Below are 16610 nucleotides of genomic sequence, written 5' to 3'. Positions count from 1 at the left end.
TAACCCTGAAAAGTGTGAGGTGATGCATTTTGGGAGGACTAACAAGGGAATACACAATGAATGGTAGAACCCTAGGAAGGACAGAGGATCAGAGGGACTTTGGTGTGCATGTACATAGATCACTAAGGGCAGCAGGACAGCTAGATAAGGTGGTTAAGAAGGCATATGGGATACTTGCCTTCATTAGCCGAGGCATAGAATATAAGAGCAGGGAGGTTATGATGGAGCTGTACAAAACGCTAGTTAGGCCACAGCTGGAATACTGTGTGCAGTTCTGGTTGCCACACTATAGGAAGGATGTGATTGCATTGGAGAGGGTGCAGAGGAGATTCACCAGGGTGTTACCTGGGCTGGAGCGCTTCAGCTATGAAGAGAGACTGGACAGGCTGGGGTTGTTTTCCTTAGAGCAGAGAAGGCTGAAGGGGGACCTGATTGAGGTGTACAAAATTATGAGGGGCATAGATAGGATAGATAGAAAGGAACTTTTCCCTTTAGTAGAGGGGTTAATAACCAGGGGGCATAGTTTCAAGGTAAGGGGCAGGAGGTTTAGAGGGGATTTGAGGAAAAGCTTTTTCACCCAGAGGGTGGTTGGAATCTGGAACTCACTGCCTGAAAGGGTGGTAGAGGCAGGAACCCTCCCAACATTCAGGAAGCATTTAGATGAGCACTTGAAATGCCCTAGCATACAAGGCTACGGACCAAGTGCTGGAAAATGGGATTAGAATAGACAGGGCTTGATGGCTGGCGCAGACACGATGGGCCGAAGGGCCGCTTTCTGTGCTGTATAAATCTATGACTCTATGGTAGCACTCTTGCCTCTGAGGCATAAGGTTCTGGGTTCAAGTCCCACTCCAGAGACTTGAGCACAAAAATTCAGGCTGACACTCCAGTGCAGTACTGAGGCACTGTCAGAGGTGGCGTCTTTCGGATGAGACATTAAACTGAGGCCCTGTCTGCTCTCTCAGGTGGATGTAAAAGATCCCATGACACTATTTTGAGAAAGAAAGACTTGCATTTATATAGTGCTTTCATGACCAGCAGACATCTTGAAGTGCTTTACAGCCAATGAAGTACTTTTGAGGTGTAGTCACTGTTGTAATGTGGGAAAGAGCAGGGGAAATATCCCAGGTGTCCTAGCCAATGTTTATCCCTCAATCAATGTAACAAAAGGATAATAGCACAATACTGCGGAAGCTGGAAATCTGAAATAACAACAGGAAATGCTGGAAACACTCAGCAGGCCAGGCAACATCCATAGAGGGAGAAACAGAGTTAACAAAAAGATAGATTATCTGGTCATCATCACATTGCTGTTTGTGGGAGCTTGCTGTGCGCTGTTTGACTGCCACATTTCCTACATGACAACAGTGACTACACTTCAAAAGTACTTCATTGGCTGTAAAGCGCTTTGTGACGTCCGGTGGTGGTGAAAGGCGCTATAGAAATGCAAGTCTTTCTTTCTTCACTGGTCTCACCAGCGACCTCTTCTGGCTGATGGTTGATTGACAGACGATAGTCCGCGCATGCGCAGAGGGAGCGGCGGTTTGGACCGAGTCCGGCACAGCGACCTCTCCCGATCACCAAGGGCAACAACCGCGCATGCCCAGAGAAGACCAACCCCCCTCCCCCACTCAGAGCTGCGCCTGCGCACTCAGATCCTGCCGGCCAGAGTCGGCGCGGGCCATTCCGGGGAAAGGCCTTGGTGTCGGGTCCAGAGTCGCGATCGGTGGCGCAAAGTGAGTTTTCTCCGCTCCGATTGGGTGGAGAATCGCGCGGGGTGGTGGGGGAGGGGTGGATCGGGAGAGAATAAAGAGAAACAGAAAAACCTGAGAGTCCGCGAGGCCTCGGACCAAGCGGCGTCAGTTGGACGGAGCACGTGCGCTCCTCGGGGACACGTGACCTGGGCCCAGGGCCTGATTGACGGGAGCTTCCGACCAATAGGGAGCGAGCGGGGCAGATCCTCCAACCAATCGGGGAGCCCGAGGGGCGGGACTAGCGCCGGCTGATTGATCCACAGGGCAGCGAGTTTCTCCAGTCCCTTGTTCAGGGCCCGGGGCCAGGGGAGGCGCTGGGCCTTTATTCCCCTCATTGGACACAAGGCTCTTTGGCTCACAACACACTGGCTCAGGTTTTAATAGAGACTTTTTAAATTCATCAATGAAAGCAAATGAACCTCGTGCTTCTGTGGAACAAACTTTCTAATATTTTATAGAATCAGAGAATGGTTACAGCACAGAAGGAGGCCATTCAGCCCGTTGAGCCCATGCCAGCTCTCTGCAAGACCACTTCAGCTAGTCCCACTCCCCGCCCTTTCCCCGTAACCCTGCAAATTTCTTTACTTCAGGTACTTATCCAATTCCCTTTTGAAAGCTGTGATTGAATCTGCCTCCACCACCCTCTCAGGCAGTGCATTCCAGATCCTAACCACTCAATGAGTAAAGTTTTTCCTCATGTCGCCTTTGGTTCTTCTGCCAATCACCTTAAATCTGTGTCCTCTGGTTCTCGACCCTTCCGCCAATGGGAACAGTTTCTCTCTCTCTACTCTGTCCTGACCCCTCGTGATTTTGAACACCTCTATCAAACCTCCTCTCAACCTCTCTGCTCTAAGGAGAACAACCCCAGCTTCTCCAGTCTATCCACGTAACTGAAGTCCCTCATCCCTGGAACCATTCTTGTAAATCTTTTCTGCACCCTCTCTGAGGCCTTCACAACCTTCATAAAGTGTGGGGCCCAGAATTCGACACAATACTCCAGTTGAGGCCGAACCAGTGTTTTATAAAGGTTCATCATAACCTCCTTGCTTTTGGACTCTATGCCTCTATTTATTAAGCCCAGGATCCCATATGCTTTTTTTGCCACTTTCTCAACCTGCCCTGCCACCTTCAACGATTTGTGCACACATACCCCCAGGTCTCTCTGTTCATGCACACATTTTAGAATTGTACCCTTTAGTTTATATTGCCTCACTTGGTTCTTCCTACCAAAATGTGTCACTTCGCACTTTTCTGCGTTAAATTTCATCTGCCACGTGTCCGCCCATTCCACCAGCCTGTCCATGTCTTCTTGAAATCTATCACTATCCTCCTCACTGGTCACTTTACTTCCAAGTTTTGTGTCATCTGCAAATTTTGAAATTGTGCGCTGTACATCCAAGTCTAAGTCATTAATATATATCAAGTAAAGCAGTGGTCCTAGTACCGACCCCTGGGGAATACCACTGTATACCTTGTTCCAGTCCGAAAAACAACCGTTCACCACTGCTCTCTGTTTTCTGTCACTTTGCCAATTTCGTATCCATGCTGCCACTGTCCCTTTTATTCCATGGGCTTCAACTTTGCTGGCAAGTCTATAATGTGGCACTTGTCGAACGCCTTTTGGAAATCCATGTACACCACGTTAACCACATTGCCCTCATCAACCCTCTCTGTTACCTCATCAAAAACTCAATCAGAATCAGGGCGGCTGGGCCTGGTGGACGTGCGGCCAGGGCCCCGGCACCAGGAAACCCAGGGTGCAGCGCCTCTCCCATCCGAGCCGCCGCTTCCCGGTTTCTTCAGCTGTTTCCACCGAGTCCAACTCTGGACAAAGGACAGGAGCCAGGCTCCCAGAATGGCCCGCGGCCCTGGGGAGCATGCGCACTCTCAGCGGGGAAATCGGCGTGTTGCATAGAGCGGTTTCTGGGGCGCGGGGAATTGTGGGTGCTGCGGCCGCCATTAGTCAGCGGCTGTGGGGAAGAGTTTTATTACAGGCTGACGGAAGGTAGGTCCCTGGCTGCCTGTGTAGGTCTTTTTGTTGCTTCATTGTTGAGGATGTAACTAGTATATAAAATAGATAAGGGAGAACCAGTGGATGTTGTGTATTTGGACTTTCAGAAGGCTTTCGATAAGGTCCCGCATAAGAGATTAGTGTGTAAAGTTAAGGCACCTGGGATTGGGGGCAAGGTATTGACTTGGATAGAGAACTGGTTGGCAGACAGAAAGCAAAGAGTTGGAATAAATGGGTCTTTTTCCGAGTGGCAGGCAGTGACTAGTGGGGTACCACAGGGATTGGTCCTTGGACCCCAGCTATTCACAATATATACAGGTAGACTATCCTTTATCCGAAAACCTCGGGACCAGCCGTGTTTCGGTTTTCGGAAAATTTTGGATTTCAGAAGGTATTTTATAAGACTGGGAAATTTGTCGGGGCGGGGGTCGGGGGTCGGCGGGGGGGTGGGGGGTGGGGGTCGGCGGGGTGGTCAGCGGGGGTCGGGGGTGGGGGGTGGGGGTCGGGGGTGGGGGTCGGTGGTGGGGGTCGGGGTCGTGCGCACGACTTACGCTGAACGAAAAAACTTTTGGTTTTTAGAGGTTTTCGGTTTTCGGAAGTTCGGATAAAGGATAGTCTACCTGTATTAATGATCTAGACAAGGGAACTAGATGTAATATCTACAGATTTGCAGACGACACAAAGCTGGGTGGGCGTGTGTGCTGTGAGGAGGATGCCGAGAAACTACAGGATGATTTGGACAGGTTGGGTGATTGGGCAGAAGCATGGCAGATGCAGTATAACGTGGATAAATGTGAGGTTATCCACGTTGGTGGCAAACACAGGAACGCAGATTATTATCTGAATGGCAATAGATTGGGAGAAGGGGAAGTGCAATGAGACCTGGGTGTCCTTGTGCACCAGTCGCTGAAGGTAAGCATGCAGGTGCAGCAGGCGGTTAAGAAGGCAAATGGTATGTTGGCCTTCGTAGCGAGAGGGTTTGAGTACAGGAACAAGGATGGCTTGCTGCAGTTGTACAGGGCCTTGGTGAGACCACATCTTGAGTATTGTGTGCAGTTTTGGTCGCCTTATCTGAGGAAGGATGTTCTTGCCGTGGAAAGAGTTCAACGAAGATTCACCAGGCTGATACCTGGGATGGCAGGAATGACGTATGAGGAGAGATTGGGACGATTGGGCTTGTACTCACTGGAGTTTACAAGAATGAGAGGGGATCTCATTGAAACTGATAAAATTCTGACAGGACTGGACAGACTAGATGCAGGAAGGATGTTCCTGATGGTCGGGGAGTCCAGAACCAGGGGTCGCAGTCTAAGGATACGGGGTAAGCCATTTAGGACAGAAATTAGGAGGAATTTCTTCACCCAGAGAGTGGTGAACTTGTGGAATTCTCTACCACAGAAGGCAGTAGAGGCCAATACATTAAATATATATTCAAGAAGGAATTGGATATATTTCTTAAATCTAAAGGGATCAAGGGATATGGGGAGAAAGCAGGGACCGGGTACTGAATTTGGATGATCAGCCATGATCTCATTGAATGGCGGAGCAGGCTCGAGGGGCCGAATAGCCTACTCCTGCTCCTATCTTCTGTGTTTCTATGTTTAAATGTTTCTATGTTTCAGTTTGAGCTGGAGTGGAGATGGAGGAGAAGCTGCTGGGTTTAACCCCCAGTACTTCTGAGCCCAGGAGGACCCAACAAATTCCAATGTGAGACTGTCAAGGGAGGTGGATTATAGGGGAGATTAGGTTGTTACACAGACACTGTCCGTACAATGTAAAAGAGTATTCTTTTAGGAACAAGTATTTCTGTACAGGCTTTTAATCCAGTTTACATCTATAGATTTGTTTTAATTCATTCTTTGGATGTGGGCGTCATTTGCAAGAGCAGCAAATATTGCCAATCCCCAGTTTCCCGTTGAGAAGGGGGTGGTGAGTCGCCTTCTTGAACTACTGCAGTCCGTGTGGTGAAGGTATTCCCACAATGTTGTTCGGTAAGGAGTTCCAGGATTATGACCCAGCAATGATGAATATATGTGAGTCAGGATGATGTGTGACTTGGAGGGGAACTTGGATGTGATGGTGCTCCCATACAACAGCTGCCGAATGGCCTACTCCTGTTCCTATCTCTATGATTCTATGATTCTAGGTGGTGGAGGTTGCGGGTTTTGGAGGTTCTATCAAAGTTCTGGTCGAGTTGCAGATGTATAAAGTTCCTTTCCTTCACCCTCTCCCCTTCCCACTCCCACCTCTCCCTCTCCCTCTCTCTCTCTCTCTCTCTCTCTCTCCTCCCATAGAGGCCAGAGTTGTGTGTAGGCCCAGACCAGGTGGCGGATTCCCTTCCCGAAGGACATCAGTGAACCAGTTGGGTTTTTATGACAATCCGGCAGCTTTCATGGTCACTTTTTTCTAGTGCCGGCCCCACAATTGACCAGATTCATTCAGCTGAATTTCACAACCTGCCTTTGTTTTCCTGTGGGTTGTCTCGCACGCTCCCTGTTTTATGTTAATTTTACAGGGCAATGGAAGGGGAGGATTTACAGACGGTAAGCTCAAACCAAACATCACTTCAAGATCTGACAGTCACTCGACTCGCCGGATCTGAATCTCACCGGCCTCTGAACATGGAAGCAAAAAGCACCATTCACAGCGGGGAGAAACCGTACACGTGTTCTGTGTGTGGACAAGGCTTCAGCCAACCCTTTGGCCTAGCGAGACACAAGCGTATTCACACTGGGGAGAGGCCATTCACCTGCTCTGAGTGTGGGAAGGGATTCACTCAGTCATTCAGCCTGCTGAGACACCAGCGAGTTCACACTGGGGAGAGGCCATTCACCTGCTCTGAGTGTGGGAAGGGATTCACTCAGTCATCCAGCCTGCTGACACACCAGCGAGTTCACACTGGGGAGAGGCCATTCACCTGCTCTGAGTGTGGGAAGGGATTCACTCAGTCATCTGACCTTCTGACACACCAGCGTGTTCACACACGGGAGAGACCGTTCACCTGCTTTGAGTGTGGGAAGGGATTCACTAATTCATCCAGCCTGCTGAATCACCAACGAGTTCACACTGGAGAGAGGCCGTTCACCTGCTCCGAGTGTGGGAAGGGATTCACTCAGTCATCCCACCGACTGAAACACCAGCGAGTTCACACCGGGGAGAGGCCGTTCACCTGCTTTGAGTGTGGGAATGGATTCACTCAGTCATCCAACCTGCTGACACACCAGCGAGTTCACAAGTGACTGCAGGGGTTGGATTCTGCTGTTATTGCTGCTGTTAATCACATCCAGGACTGAACCATGTTCATTCTGACAGTTGGGGTTTGTTTCTGCTGATGTTATTAACCCCTATAACTGGGCTGGAGTTTAATATTCTGGATAGATGTCAAATAAACCAGTTTTGTTTGAAACACATTATTGTAGATTTTCTTCTTTCCCACCTGAGTGTTTAGCATCACCTGGCTGGAGCTCAGAAAGGACAATCTGGGGGAGGATGGTACGGCGGGAACAGAACTCCAGCCTGGACACAGTCCTTCAGGGCCACACTGAGAGGGGCAAACGGCATTTTGGTTTTTCTTGTCTCTCTTCACTGACAACAAAGTTGCCGTGCGGGTTAATCTCGAGGCGTGTGAGAAACGTGTCCCAGCTACTCTCAGCCATGGTTCAGAGCTCCTAGGCATGGAACAGAATGCTCCTTTAGGAATGTACCCCAGTGCTTTTATTTTAATGGCCTTATTAACCTGTGTTGCTACTTTTAGTGATTTGTGTATCTGTATCCCTGGATCCATCTGTTCCTCCAGCCCATTTAGACTCTTAGGGGGAAATTCGGTGATGCCCTCTTTGGGTCGCTAACGTCACGGGCTAATTTTAGCGCCCTGAAAAGGTTAGCGCCCCTGTGCATTAAATTCAGTGGCAGCGCCCCAGGCAGGAGGCAAGGTGCTACTGGAAGCGCTCCCCTCCCTCTTGAGGCGCTAACAGTGAATTTCACGGCGCTTCATGTCACAGCGCCATGCCCGTCAGCACATAGCACCATGCCATAGCAGACCTCCCTCCCTGATTAAAGGGGAGGGGCGCAGCACTGCGCACACCTGGGCCCTGCTGGACCACCGGGGAGTGGGGTGTCAGATCAAGAGGAGCGCCGGGCTGTGCGATTGTGGCCGACACCCCGAAGAAGAAAGGGGAAGGGGGCAGGTGCTGGCATTCAGCCAAAATAAAAAGTTGCCGCACGACACCTGCCCTTTAAGTGGCATCGCCGCGGCTGCAGAAACGACCCCTGACCCTGTCGGACATATCGCCCGGTGATAGGTCAGGGGTCGTAGCCCAAGGTTGCAGCCGGGGTGCTGCGCTTGGCGATTATGTCATTGCCGGCGGTGCAGTGCCGCGGGGAGCTACCGACTACCTACGCCGCTAACCTCCTGCTGAATATCGCGGGAGGCACAAAGCAACCCAATTTCACCCCCTTGTCCAAGTAGTGAGTGGCCTCCTTATTCTTCCCACCAAAACACACAACCTCACACTGACCTATAGTGAAATTCATTAACACCACCTCACACTGATCTACAGTGACATTCATTAACACACCACCTCACACTGATCTATTGTGACATTCATTAACACACCACCTCACACTGATCTATAGTGAAATTCATTAACACACCACCTCACACTGATCTATAGTGAAATTCATTAACACAGCCCCTCACACTGATCTACAGTGAAATTCATTTGCCAATTACACACCCATTCTGAAATTTATTAATGTCTTCTTGCATTTTGCCTTCCTCAGTATTAACTCTACCTCCCAATTTGGTGTTATCGACAAACTTTGAAATTGTTCTTCTGATTCACACATCCAAATCGTTTATGTAAATGGTGAACAATAGTGATCCCAGCGCCGATCCCTGTGGAACACCACTTCCCACCTTTTGCCAGTCTGAGTAGCTATTCTTAACCCCTACTTTCTCTTTTCTGTTTTGTGACCAGCTTGCTCCATAACAGTATGTAATATCGACAAGATGACCAAGGTCAGGCTGTGTGGAGGGAAGGGCCAGGCAGCAGAATGGATGGAAAGCTGGCTACGAAGCAGAAATCAGAGGGTTGGAGTTAAGGGATGTTTGTAGCGATCTTTCCATCCATTCTGCTGCCTGGCCCTTGACTCCACACGGCCTGACCGTGGTCCTCTTGTAGACCGTACATACTGCAGACACAGTGCACCAGTGGTGGAGGGGATGAATATTGAGCCCTGTGGCAGGGGCGCCGATGAAGTGAATTTCTCAGTCCGTGAGTTTTGAGGCATCACTAGTGACGTTTTTCACCTCTTTCCACCTTTAAAAAAAACCTTGCTGCCAGTTTATTAAAGCCATTAACAGCCGCTCAGGTGGGACACACCAATAAATGAGGCCTTGTTTCCCTCAGAATGACAGGCCTGAACCCGAGTTAGAAAACATTTAGTAATTAAACCAGACTGGGCGGGGCCTGAGGTGCGAGGTAGTAACCGAAAATTGGTGGCCAGCGTACTTCACACCAGGGCTGAGGATCCGGGGACTGGGGTTTCTGTGTCATTTATTGATTAATTTTGTTTATTGCCCAATCTCAATCAGACTGGCGGGTCATCTTGCTGTCTGACGGAGGCGAGGGTCCCCAATGGAGGACTCTCTATGCGGGAGTCCTTCCCAGCACCATTGGGGATCTGGGGTGGAGACTGTTGCAGGGAGCTGTCGTGTGCAACAGTTTAAACTCCTTTCCAGACTCCAAGGCCAGATGTGTTTTTTGCGGCCTAGAGGAGCCCATGGGCCGTGTATATATTCAGTGTGAGAGGTTACAGCCCCTGTGTAGTTCCCTGAAGGGGCTGCTCCTCAACTCTTGGTTACACTTTAGCCCCACGCTCCTAATCTTTGGCCGCCCGGTGCGGAGGGGGGTGGGTAAGTGGGAGGAAAATCTCCTGGACCTGCTCTTGGGCCTGGCGAAAACAGCAATTTGTAGACTCAGGATGGGCGGGTCCCATGGGGGGTCACTCTGGCTGCCTGCCTCTCTCCCATGGTCTTGCCCCTGCCTGGGTGGCCCTGGAGAGGGGGCAGGCGGTGTCCACCGGTTCACTTGATACCTTCCTCGACCGGTGGACACGGAAGGTATGAAGAGGCGATAATCGATCCTCACAATCACATTGTGATTTAATTATTAATTGTGTGTGTGTCACAAATACATTTCTTCTATTTTGATACAAAAGCTCTACTAGACATGTTAAACTACTAGTTATTTAATCAGGGCTGCAGCTGCTGAAAGGTTGACTGTACTGGGGTTTGTGGCCAGAGCTGGCAGACGTGTTGTTCTGAAGTCTGATGTCTCACACCTGAAGAGTCTGTTTCTGTCGTGTTGTAATGACCTTTTTCTGTTGCCTGGTGTCAGAAATAGAAATCAAAGGAAGATGATGCCTCACTCTGTTAATCAACTCTTTGACACATTTCCATTTCTTAATTTACAAAGATCACAACTCCATTAGTGAACAGTGGATTGCCAGTCTGTCACTTTTTAGTGAGGCTTGAAAGGATTCGCTGTGAAGCTACACCTGCCCATCTGTCTGTGTGTCACTGTGTTTGGATTGTGTTAGACAACAGTCCTAATATCTCGCCTACATCCATTACAATGTTTGAAATGTTAGATTGTACTTGGAAGAAGTTGAGTTTGAATCTAACAATTCTGAAATTGGGAGCTTTTAATGATTTCTGTTTTTCACATAACTATATAGTGATGTGATCAGTCAAAGCAAATTAAAAAATGGTGTTATTTACTGAACACAACTGAATAATTCTACAAGGATGCTACCGCAGTCTTCCTCAGTATTAACTACACCCCCCAATTTAGTGTCATCAGCAAATTTTGAAATTGTACTTCTGATTCCCAAGTCCAAATCATTTATGTAAATGGTGAACAACCGTGGTCCCAGCACCAATCCCCGTGGAACACCACTTCCCACCTTCCGCCCGTCTGAGTAAATACCTTTAACTCATCCCGTCATAATAACTGGACTTGTCTCCATTCCCGTGCTGAGGGGATTGCTGTACCAGACGGGAGAGGCAACAGTTTGGGACTCTCGATTCTCCACCGATTTCCATTCCCCTTCTTTCTGGTGGATAATGGAGGTGCCACTGTGTGTAATGTGCAAGTCAGTAAGAGTTGTCAGCGAGGATTAATGGAATGTTTCAGACAATGAATTGTAGATTTTATAGCAAAGATTAATATATGATTGAAGTAAAAGTTCATAATTTTATTGTAAAATATTTCAGGAACACTCATCAGAAATTAAGGGGAAAGATCAGACAGCAGTACTTAAAGGGACACTGCAGCCCCGACAACTCAATCAGCTATATATCCAGAATATTAAAATCCAGCCCAGTTATAGGGGTTATTAACATCAGCAGAAACAAACCCCAACTGTCAGAATGAACATGGTTCAGTCCTGGATGTGATTAACAGCAGCAATAACAGCAGAATCGAACCTCTGCAGTCACTTGTGAACTTGCTGGTGTCTCAGCAGGTTGGCTGACTGATTGAATCCCTTCTCACACACTGAGCAGGTGAACGGCCTCTCCCCGGTGTGAACTCGCTGGTGTGTCAGCAGGTTGGATGACTGAGTGATTCTCTTCCCACACACGGAGCAGGTGAACGGCCTCACCCCAGTGTGAGCTCGCTGGTGTGTCAGCAGGTTGTATGACTGATTGAATCCCTTCCCACACACGGAGCAGGTGAATGGCCTCTCCCCAGTGTGAATGCGCTGGTGTCTCAGAAGGTCAGAGGAATTAGTGAATCCCTTCTCACACACGGGGCAGGTGAATGGCCTCTCTGCAGTGTGAATGTGCTGGTGTATCAGCAGGGTGGATGAATTAGTGAATCCTTTCTCACACACAGGGCAGGGGAACGGTCTCTCCCCAGTGTGAATGCACTGGTGTATCAATGAGGTGAGATGACTGCCTGAATCTCTTCCCACAGTGAGAGCAACTGAATGGTCTCTCCTCAGTGTGAAGTCGCTGGTGTGTCAGAAGGTGGGATGACTGACTAAATCCCTTCCCACACTTGGAGCAGGTGAACAGTCTCTCCCCGGTGTGACAGCATCGATGAGTTTCCAGCCGGGACGGGGAGCTAAATCCCTTCCCACAGTCCCCACATTCCCACAGTTTCTCCGTGGTGCGGGTGTCCTTGTGTCTCTCCAGGTAGGACAATCGGTTGAAGCCTCATCCACACACACAACACGTGTACGGTTTCTCCCCGCTGTGAACGGTGCGATGTTTTTTCAGACTGTGTAACTGGTTAAAGCTCTTTCCACAGTCAGTGCACTGGAACACTCTCACTCGGGTGTTTGTGTCTCGTTGCTTTTCCACTCACACCGATCTTTGAAATCTTTTCCCACAGACAGAACAGGCAAACATTTCTCCTTCCACATGCAAAGGCCAATGATATTTCCCTGTAAAAGCAGTTTACAAAAGACATCACTGTAAGTTCAGGATTAAAATTCGGAACAGATAATTCTAGTTTCTATGGAACATTCTCTCCTCTCTTATTACATAGAATTACACAGATTGTACAGCACAGAAACAGGCCAATCGGCCCAAGTGGTCCATGTGGTGTTTATGCTCCACACGAGCCTCCTCCCATCTCTCTTCATCTCACCCTATCAGCATCTCCTTCTATTCCTTTCTCCCATGTGTTTATCCAGCTTCCCCTTAAATACATCCATGCTCTTTGCCTCAACTGCTCCCTGTGGCAGCAAGTTCCACATTCTCAGCACCCTCTGGGTGAAGGCGTTTAATCTAAATAGAACTTTCCTGGGCAGCCAATCAGCACTGCTGCCTCTTTTGTGCAGTTCCTGGCGAGGCGTAACAGTTGATATTTTCTGATCAAAAAGAGCTGAGCTCGGCAGCATTAGTCCTGTTTTGCCTCCTTTGGAGACCAGGTGTACGAGTAGAGTGAGCGCAGCCTTCACAGCAACTGCAATAAAATTGTTACAGTTGTGAAGGAACTTTGTGTCAGTGCACTGGACCACAAACAAAGTATGTGTGTCGATTGTTGTCTTATTACCCTACTGTAAAGTGCCTTGAGATGTTTTAAAAGCTCTATATAAAGGTAAGTTGTTGTTGGTGTATAGAGAACTCTGTTGAAATTTAGTGAAATGATCAATAACCAAGGAAGATCATTTCTTTGTTTGGTTCTGTTAGTTTCCACAGAATTATTGAAAAGTACAGCACGAAGGAGGCCATTCAGCCCATCGTGCCTGTGCTGTCTCTTAGAAAGAGCACTCGTGCTTAGTCCCACATCCCTGCTTGTTGTCCGTAACCCTGTAAGATCCTCATCCTCAAGTACCCGCCCCACTCCCTTTTAAAATCATTGATGGAATCAGCTCATGACCTTTTCAGGTCGAGCGTTCCAGATCCCGACAACTCTCTGAGTTTTATTCAATTGTTACCACAGTTGTTTCTGTGAAGGTTTAATAATAAATGCATTTTGCTCTGAAAGTAATTAAAACATTCCTAGTATATAAATAGACAGATGCATCAAAATATTAAAATTGTGGGAGGGAGGGCAGTGCTCGCCAGGGCCCAATAAACAATGGAATTCTTCTTTCCCAACCCAACGCTCAGAAGATGAAGTCCCAGAGCTGCATCTGGCTCCGTTCCACCTGCCCTATTCTGACAAGCTGAGGTGTTGGTCAGTGCACTGTGATTGCCCTGTGGGCAGAAAATGGCAAATCTAGAAATATGACCAAAATAACACATTTCAACCCCAAAGCTGTAAATCCCCGTCCCACACACTCTCCCTCCTCCCTGTGCTGAAATCCAAACCCATCGCACCATCTCCAACATTTCTTTCCTCCACTCCCAGTTTTCCCCCTCCCTCTACTCTGGTTGGGTTCAGTTCTACACCCGTTGTGTACAGAGTGAGAATAAAATCAATGAGTCAATGATTGTCTGTCCTGGTCACTGGGACCCTGAAACCTTCAGGTCTCCACACGCTGTGTGCAGAGTGAGAATAAACTTAATGAGTCAATGATTGTCCCTCTTGGTCACTGGGACCCTGAAGCCCTGCCCACTCTTTGTTCCTGTACCAAGATGGCCACACATGCGCCCTGCTGCAGGTAGAACCGGTCTGTCTTTCCTGCACCAAGATGGCGGAGTGTAACCCGGGCCTGTCACCGAGAAAAAGCCTCACCGCTGCCATCCGGTGGAACACATTCGGCCGCTGGATCTCATTCGGGCTTGAGACCGTTCTCCAACTTAATAAACCCTGCGGCGCAGCCTACCCTCAGTTTATTTAATTATTTATATAATTATTATTTTTAATGACATTCACAGAGCTCAAGTCTCGGCTCTTTGTACATACAAAGTCACAAGGCCTCATGCCTACAAGGCAGGGGTCCCCGTCTCTTCAAGTTAATGATGTGATCTCCAAGCTTCTTGATCATCTTCACTTGATCATCCAGATAGTGGGTCTCCAGGAATTCACATAGTTGAGGGTCAGTGCTCCCAGTGGAGAGTTTGTGCAGATCCAGCAGACACTGGTCGACATTCTTCTCCATCTGCAGGGCTCTCTGCATCGCTGAGCGGAGTCTCTCACTCTCCCGACCGAACAAGTGGACTGTAAAGAAGCTTAAAAACACTGGATTATTTTTAAAAACTTATCAAATTAAATTACAATCACATTGGCCAGGGTGATGATGCCCTCCAGTCCCCGTGGCACCCACCAGTCTTGGAAGGCCTCAAGCATGCCGGCAGACATCGCGTGCTCCATCTCCAGGGCCACCCGGGCATGAACATAGCCGCGGAAGAGAGGCAGGCAACTGGGCCGAACAACCCCCTCAACCAACCGCTACCTGGATCTGTTTATGGCCATCTTTGCCAGGCCCAGGAACAGTCCAACAAGGAGGTCCCCCGACCCGCCCTCTCTCCTCCGAACCGGGTGGCCATAGATCCAGGGCGTGGGACTGAAGTGCAGCCAAAAATCGAGGAGCAGCCCCTTCACAAAATTGAACAGGGGCTGCAACCTCTCACATTCCACATAAACATGGAACACGGACTCCTCTAGGCCGCAAATATAGCAAGAGGCCTGGGAGTCCGTGAACTTATCTAAAATCTTATTGCACGGGACTGCTCCATGCAACACCCTCCAGGCCAAGTCCCCAATAGATAAAGGGAGGACTCCCGCATAGAGCGCCCCCCATTGGGGACGTCCACCTCCACCGGATGGCAAGATGGCACGCCAAGGCGTATCCGGACAGCAGGCGAAGATGACAAAGTGGAGAGTGTGCAGGAGCAGCCCATACAGGAAACCCCTCCGCGCAGAACTAAACGGCACGGAGGGCATTTCCCCGAGACGGCTCAAGTTGTGAGGCACCGGTTCCCGAGAGGGGTTTCAGGGCCACGCGCCGATGAGGAATTCCGTCCGAACAGGGGTCAGTTCAAATGGGATCGCCCCGCGTGCCTGAGCCTCCTCGATATACCTATTGGAGTCGGGGCCCAGTGCCGCTTTCAGCGTCTCGATGGCTTTGGCCGCGATCCGGACATTGGCCCAGGACAGGCGCTGTGCCAGCTCCTCCGGCACCATCCAGCCCACTCCTCCGCCATCGAGCAGGTCCCCGAACCTGGTCACCTTACCAGGCACAGCCCTGCCCTCCGCCAGCCGCCCGATCCAGCGGTCACGGAGGTGCGGATTCCTGAGCAGCGGCTCCTGAAGGAGAGCCGCCACTCCTGATGGGGGAGAACTCTGCTTGGAGGCGATGCTGTTCCAGACCCATAGCAGTTCCTGGTAGAAGACAGACAACTCCCGCAGGTAGGCACGCATACGGCCCAATTCCACAAACAGGAGCTGCGTATCATAGTTGAGGCCATGCAGCTGGCGGAAGAAATACGTCGCCAGCACACACCATCGAGGAGGATTCTCGACGTACAGGCATCTCTGCAGGGTCCGAAGATGGAAAGTCGCCGCCCGGGTGCGAAGGCACACCAGCGCCTGACCGCCCTCCCTAAGTGGGAGACTCAGAACCGCGGCAGAGACCCAGTGCTTCCCTTTGTCCCAGAAGAAGTCAATGAGCTTCTTCTGCATCTTGGCGACAAACGCAGGGGGCGGGATCAAAGTGACCAACCGGTACCACAACATGGCGGCCACCAGCTGGTTTATGACCAGCGCTCAACCCCTGTAGGACAACACTCGGAGCAGTCCTGTCCAGCGTCCTAGGCGAGTGGTGACTTTGGGCTCCAGCTCTTGCCAGTTCGCCGGCCAGGCATCCTCGGTGGGGCTGAGGTAGACTCCCAAGTAAAGCAGGTGCGTGGTGAAGGGTCTGAACTCCTCCAGCAGCGAATCCACCCGCCACTGGCCCACCAGGAGTCCAGAACATTTCTCCCAGTTGATCCTGGCGGAGGATGCGTCCGAGTAAATCTGCTGGCATTCTCACATCCTCCGCAAGTCAGCGGGATCCGTGACCATGAGGAGCACGTCATCGGCGTAAGCCAAGAGGACAACTTGCACGCCTGCCCTTGCAGAGCCAGTCCCGTCAACCTCTTTTGCAAGAGGCGCAGGAAAGGCTCCACGCAGACGGCATATAACTGACCGGACATGGGGCATCCCTGACGCACCACCCTCCCGAAGCAAAGGGGCGCCATCAAAGACCCGTTAACTTTTATCAGACACTCCGCGGCGGCATACAGAAGTCGGATCTGGGTGACGAAATGCGTCCTGAACCCGAATGCGTGCAGAGTCCTGAAGAGATACTCATGATCCACCCTGTCGAACACCTTCTCCTGATCCAGGGAAAGGAAGGTGACCGACAGACCAGCCCTCTGGGAATGGTGGACCAGGTCCCGG

General features: G+C 50.1%; 1 protein-coding gene across 1 annotated transcript in view; it reads left to right on the top strand.

Annotated features, from left to right (window-relative positions):
* The window catches only part of LOC147091880 (uncharacterized), a 69074-nt gene that overhangs the window by 3561 nt on the left and 48903 nt on the right, over positions 1-16610 (top strand). Inside the window, exon 3 of the mRNA XM_085976911.1 lies at positions 6281-6992. Coding sequence (XP_085833037.1) covers positions 6285-6992 — 708 coding nt within the window. The 5' untranslated portion in view covers positions 6281-6284. The remainder of the gene's footprint in view (positions 1-6280; positions 6993-16610) is intronic.

Source organism: Somniosus microcephalus, unplaced genomic scaffold, assembly GCF_052327205.1.
Source record: "Somniosus microcephalus isolate GS21.2 unplaced genomic scaffold, FLI_Smic_1.0 unresolved_chr3, whole genome shotgun sequence".
NCBI lineage: Eukaryota > Metazoa > Chordata > Chondrichthyes > Squaliformes > Somniosidae > Somniosus > Somniosus microcephalus.
This window is presented reverse-complemented; position numbering and strand designations above follow the sequence as displayed.